The sequence below is a fragment of the Verticillium nonalfalfae genome (assembly GCF_003724135.2).
Source record: "Verticillium nonalfalfae strain VnAa140/NRRL 66861 chromosome Unknown scaffold_316, whole genome shotgun sequence".
Taxonomy (NCBI): Eukaryota; Fungi; Ascomycota; class Sordariomycetes; order Glomerellales; family Plectosphaerellaceae; genus Verticillium; species Verticillium nonalfalfae.
Window position 1 is genome coordinate 1 of NW_021167541.1, and position 6468 is coordinate 6468.

General features: G+C 48.7%; 1 protein-coding gene across 1 annotated transcript; it reads right to left on the minus strand.

Annotated features, from left to right (window-relative positions):
* Positions 1-2256: 2256 nt before the first annotated feature.
* On the minus strand, positions 2257-4340 carry D7B24_005287 (uncharacterized protein; the record flags this gene model as incomplete). The annotated part of the gene is made up of 3 exons (XM_028639446.1): positions 2257-2324; positions 3001-3986; positions 4057-4340. The coding sequence occupies 3 exons, from the start codon at positions 4338-4340 to the stop codon at positions 2257-2259; spliced, it is 1338 nt and encodes a 445-aa protein (XP_028490106.1).
* Between the last annotated feature and the right edge of the window lie 2128 nt (positions 4341-6468).

Below are 6468 nucleotides of genomic sequence, written 5' to 3' on the forward strand. Positions count from 1 at the left end.
ATCGATGGGAGAGCGGACGGGATCCCGAGTTTTCCAGTAGGTATGGTCGTATGTGGTGGATGATGTCTTTGAGATGCTACATGATGGTCCGGTGGGAGGTGTGCGGAAGCGATTGGGCGCGGTTCCGTACTCTGAAGCCGGGCACTGTGCGAATCCAGTCCTGCTCGATTAAAATTATGTACAAGACGATGCGAATGCTGTGCGACTTGCCGCTCACGTCATTTATTGAACTCCTGCTCATTGCGTATCGAGGAAGAACAGGTGGCGGGCTCTGAGAGATGAGGATTGTACCAAGGAGAAATGGAGTTGGAGGTAAAACAGATAGTTAAGTTGAGCTGATATACACTGAAGCAGAAATATCATCCACTTCTACACTTTCTCAAAACTTCTAGCATGGGCTGTCCTTGATTCTAGTTGATCGTTCTCTCCCCTGCTTTCCTCCATCGCTTCACCTTGACCCGCTATGTTCTACCCACGCGACTCGGCCGAAGCCTCCCATTTCAATGCCCCGTCCGACAGCAACTGGCCAGGGAAAAAATGGGTAAAAGAGCCCCTCCTGTTCTCAGGAGCTTGGCCTCGCATCGAAGAAGCGCGTTCATAGTGGCCATCTCGCCTACCACGTCCAGGAACCCAAGATGGATACCCAGCACTGTAGGGTCTCGCGTCCACCTGGCAATGACGATACCATGCAGCATACCCAAGCCTCCTACCGCCAGCAAGTAAATGGGACCATTCGTCAGACCAGTTGCTGAGATTAGAAGGCCCACTCACAGCGTTGACATAGTGCCGAGCCACATCCTGGTCGCTGTGTCCGATTCCTGGTGATACATGCGGTGCGAGACAGCAAGGTCTTCCAAGTTCAGACCATTGCCATTTCCCATGATGAAAATAGAATGTTGAGCCCCATTACCTCGCGTAAGAATGAAGCCGCTGGTGGTGCCCCTCCGACAAGCCCACTTCTCCGACGCCCACTTCCGTAGCCTCCCAGTTGCCAACGCCAGAATCGTGCCGCAGGCTGTGATCAACAGCACGAACCGCCTCCTTGCCCCAACGGCGGCACAAAAGCAATTATCATCTGCAATATCGCTATCACAGCACCGCTCCAACATAGAAGATCTTGTGCCGGCTGACCACTGGCCCGACGCTTGCTGGGCTCGTACACCCCGATGCAGAAGCCCACTCAGTTGGTGATATCCCTGCAGTATAACAGAAAAGAGGATGGCCAGATTGCTAGACTTAAGCTGGTGTAGATTTCAGGTGCGGTTTCTCGACGACACCCTCAGCCAGTCAACTATTGATTGTATCGATGTCTCACAGCTCGCACAAGATCCCGTCAGTCATGAGAAATGCTCCGAGAGTGCCTGTGTCCGAAGCAACATCGACGAGAGTATCTACACCCAGTCGCACTGTTGCTTGGGTTAAGACTGCGATGAATTAAAGACTGCGATAAATTTAAAACCTGACCTCGAATTGGTCGCCAGCATTTTGTTGAGCGGCATGGTGCCGGTAATGTCGCTCCAAAGGAGTCATCACGCACTCGAATTGGTTGCCTAGTCTTCTCCGTGGACAGCGGAGGGAATGTACATAGCATTCACCCACGTTTGGGCGGATGGTCTCGGCGGCGCTCGCTACAGAAATGGGCCTAAACCGCTGCCAAGCCAAGAGACTGAACAGTTTATGCGGGTTGTATGATCTCGCCGGGGATGGATTGTTCTGGCTCGATTCACTTCGCATACCCAGCAAGAAATCTGTTGGCGCCGGCATCTACATCAACGCACTGTCGCGGAGCGGGTTGCCTCGTGTCGGAAACATGAAGAGATTTCGACACATCGAAATGGTGCTCGTGGAAAGTCTGCAGAATGATGAGCTGGCAATGGAATGCAGATCTGTCTGCTTTCTCGGAAGTTAGAATACGAGTATAGATGTAGAGGGGATCTGTATCCTTGAGACCATCTCTGTAGCTTGAAAAGAGGAACCGAGTCAAGGGCGAGTAGTTAGTTGCAGGTTTTCCCTCACGTTGTTGCTGAAGCATGGGAATACCTCGCTTTAAAGAAGTCTGGACTTCGAATCTGACTGGAAGAGACTTCGAGAGGGGTCTGTTAAGCATATCTCCGGAAAGAGCCTTGTGGACTCACATTTTCATTTCTATAACACAATCATCTAAGTGCAGAGGACTCACGCTAGACGCCACCTGGGGATAGTACAGCGGTCTTCCTCTCTACCAAAAGAGCATAACCGCCAACTCAAGCTGCGAAATTACACAAAGCCCTCGACAAAGTCGTCAATACCCTCATCGTCATCTGCGCCCACGTGCCCTACCATGTCTAAGGGGGCTATTAGAGCGACTAAAATTTCACCAACAAGACTGTAAACCCGATGCTATTGTTCATCGCCCCCAGCTGTTACCCTATCATACCCAGCATCATTGCATCTCCATCAAAAGCAAAAGCAATGTTTGCTCTGTACCAGGCGCCGACAAACGCATTCATGATCGTAAAACGCATTATCTGACATCGACAATTTGTGTTTCGAGAACCTGCTGTTCGCCATACATAACGCCGTGAGTGTAACTGTAGCCCCTAATAAAGAAACTGTCGCCCTCTGGCCGCAGAACAAGCGGATAAACGCATCCGAGGGGAGCGAACACGATGTCTCTAGGACTGACTACTGACGTACAACACCCGACGAGCCCATTGCCCGTGACAAAAACACTCGATTCCGGGTATTCGAAGTCCCATACCGGCTTTCCGAAAGCATAGCCGTCTGGTTTGTGGGAACCTTCGTTTGTGTCTTGCTCCACGCATCCCGAGAACGATTCTTCCAGCACGAGTTTCAAGTACGCGGAAAAATTGTCCGTCAAGTAAGTATCTTCCGCAGGATTACATTTCTCATCCAAGCCAAAAGAGAACGATGTCGCAGCGGCCGTCAGGAGATTCATTGGTAAGGGGGCTTGTGCCTTGCCGCCCCCGAGCATTGTCAGGATTCTTTTCCAAGACGTACGGAGCTGGCTTCTTCCGTCTTCCGACATGAGCAGCGCATTTCCAAAAATACTTTCGTTGTAGGATTCGGCCAAACGAACAGTGCCAATCACGCAACCAGTTAGTGACAGGACGTTCGCTCGTTTGTCGATGCCCCAAGTCGCTTTGGTGTCACCAGTTGGCTGCCACGGGACCTGTTTTCCGAATCGGAAGGGGTTTCGAAAGAGCATTGGCTCGTCCCAACGGGGGATCCATGACGGGCTATGGTTCCCATTGACGTACAGCAGCACGTCGGTTTTCTTGAAGTTGACAAGGGCCGCTTCAACCGAGTCTCGGTACACCTCTGTGACAGACTTGCTGTAATCAGCATCCAGAAGTTCTCCACCGTCGGCAAAATCCATCAAGCCGCGTAGACCATACACATGATCTCTAGCATCCGTGCTCCGGTAATTGGATGCCAGATAGAGACAGAAAAGCCAGCTTTTAGGCTGCTTGGCACACTCTGACGTCGAGGCTGCCCACCAGCAGTACGTGGTCGAGAAATCGTACTCCTTTGAAAATGTCGTCTCCATTATGATGTAGCTCGCGACAAGCTCAACACGCTCCCATTCCGTTATCTCATAATTGGCGTAAACAAGACGAACCTTATTTGCCGCGATTTCCTGAATCGCCCATACGCGTGTGAAGTAGGGGTGGGAGTACAGCCAGCGCAGAGACTTCCAGGTGGAGGCGGTACTAAAGTCGCAGTCGCTGGGCAGAGGAAGGCAGTCGCGATTCCTAGATACCACCTCTTGCAAGACCGTATCGGTCGAGCCTAAACCAGACACCGGGATGCCAAGTCTTTCGCACACGAAGTCCGAGATTTTGAACAAGGAAGACACAGCAATTTCGGCCATGCGGTCGGCCGTGTCTGGCCCGAGCCATACAAGGACAGCCTGGGCGCTGCGGTAAATTCTCAGCATCTGTCTGACTTGGAGGGAGCGCTCGGGAATATCTCTTTGATTTATGCTGGCAAAGGTCGTTAAATCACAGTCTTCAATACGTAATCGGAGTTGCGTAAGGTGCAGCTTTGACGTACCAGAGTGCATCCGCCCATATATTCCTCGAGCGATCGGGGAATCGAAGGCGGGTGAGCGCAGAATGGAGGTTTTCCGTTACGTTAACGATCTTCCCCTCGCACACGACAGGCCTCGTAACGTTTGGATCACCCCATGCATAAGAGACGGCATCGTACGAAGGCACAGCTTTCCAGTCTGCCGTGTGTAAGAGATAAGAGATGGGGTCGGAAGTGTTTCCTGGGAGAATCTCGGCGACTCGAAAAGATGTTGGAGTCGGGAGATCGACATAAGGGTTCGGTTCCATATTAAACGTCCAAGTATATGCGCAAGACCCTAGCAGTGGTGGGGGAGCGGGGCAGAGCGGGGCATAGTAGGTCATTATTATATAGAAGATACCACGTCTGCCGTGCCCCGCCTCGAAGAGTCTGTACCACGACAACAGCTACATCCGCCGGCGGCTAAAATGCCAACGACCGGCTTGATTGGCCTCGCTGAGCAATAAGTGATACTACTTCCATACTCTTGCCTTCTCCCAGTACGTCACGGCTCGTCAATTCTTTCACCCTTCCTACCACCGAGACCCAACCCTACGTCCAGTCGTATAAAATGGCTACCATTCTATCAACTTCAACAGCCGCGCGCTTTAAACTCATTTTCTTCGTGCCCCCCTTTGCTTTGGAAAAATGCAAGGCTGCAGTCTTTGCCGCTGGAGCCGGACGTTACCCAGGTCCGGGGAACTACACCGAATGCTGTTGGACAACCATGGGCACCGGCCAATTTCGCCCCGGAGACTCAGCCCGCCCGCACATTGGGGCCGCGGGCCAGTTGGAAGAAGTCGAAGAGGTCAGAGTGGAAACTCTCTGCAACGGCGACAGCACGGTAAAAAAAGCAGTGGATGCATTGAAAGGGTGAGCTGTCGGATGATAGACAGCAACCAGGCATAATTGGCGCACTAACAGCTGTCTAGCGCGCATCCATACGAAGAACCCGCCTATGAAGTTTACAGGATGGAAGACATGTGAAAGAAGTGAGTATTAGCTGGAAATCTTGTAGCATCTGACCAGCATGAAATGCCACATTCTCTGCACTTACATCATTCAATATACGGAGTTCGAATGATAGGCTGTTGCTTTGTAAAATGTGCCACGGGACCAATTGACCGACATCCTAACCATCCTATGTGAACCACGTCATTAATCACCATCTAGGGTCGTGAGCTAGTCCAAGTTTCCTTTCGAAGCGCATGTATGAACAGAGTGAAGAGGTCTTCCGCAGGGGATATCCGTAGTCAATTGTTAGGTAGATTATAGCAATACATCTGAACATTGGCCCGTTGCAACCCTTATATACGTTGCTCCATGGTCTCAATCCCCTAGACTAGCCCCTGTCCTGTAGCTTCGCGGGTGCCTCCCAACACTTCTAGTGCCCTGATGTCAAAGCGTTGTTTAGAGCAGAGTGAAGGGGTCTTCCGCAGGGTCCGCAGATAGATAGAATATAGGTATAGGATAGGAATACATCTGAATTCTAGCCCTCCGTAGCTTAGGGGGCTATCCGCAGCCTATATATACGTTCTCTCTAGGCCCTTAGCTCCCTAGCTAGCCCCTTAGCTTAGTAGCCCCTTAGTAGCTCTATAGGGGTCCTAATATAATCCCCCCCTCTAGGACTCCTAGTCCCTAGGAGTTAGTAGGAATAGCCTTACTCCGGAGCTTTCTTCTTATCGCTCCGTATTACGCCCGCATTACGCTACGGCGGAGCCCTTCTCTCGTAACTACCTAGCCGGTCTTCGTAAATTAGAAGGAGGCCCTATTAATCGATTTTTAGCGTTTTACTATAGCCTATTTCTAACTCTCCCTCTTTAACCCTCTATTACTTACTATTTATAAATCCCTTTTAATCTATATCTCCCTATTACTTTAATTTACTAATTATAATATTTTCTTTATTATTTTAGTATTAAAATTAAAGAATTAATAAATCCTATAATTATAATAATACTATTTTACTATTAATAAATTATTTAATAGCTATAGTATTATTATTATTACTATAATTATATATACTCTATAGCTCTCGTCCTATAATATATTATATTAACTTTTTATAAATAGATAGACTATTTTACTTTAAAAGAGTAAGAGAGGATCTAAACCTAAGCCTTAAAGAGCTATATTCTTAATTAAACTAAGGAGAAGGAGATCGAGTAGCTATAGTACTACCTAGCTACTTAGCTATAAGATAGTATAGAGCGTAAAGTACTCTATATACCCTATATATCCTATATTATATAGTATTAGTCTATTAATTACTTTAACTAGGAGGGGGCTACTATAGCTACCTCATACTCTAAGTATACTTATAGTAAATATTAAGTATACTAAGGTATAACTAGGTAACGATCGAAGAGGTTAAGTAATAATATAAAATAGAATAGT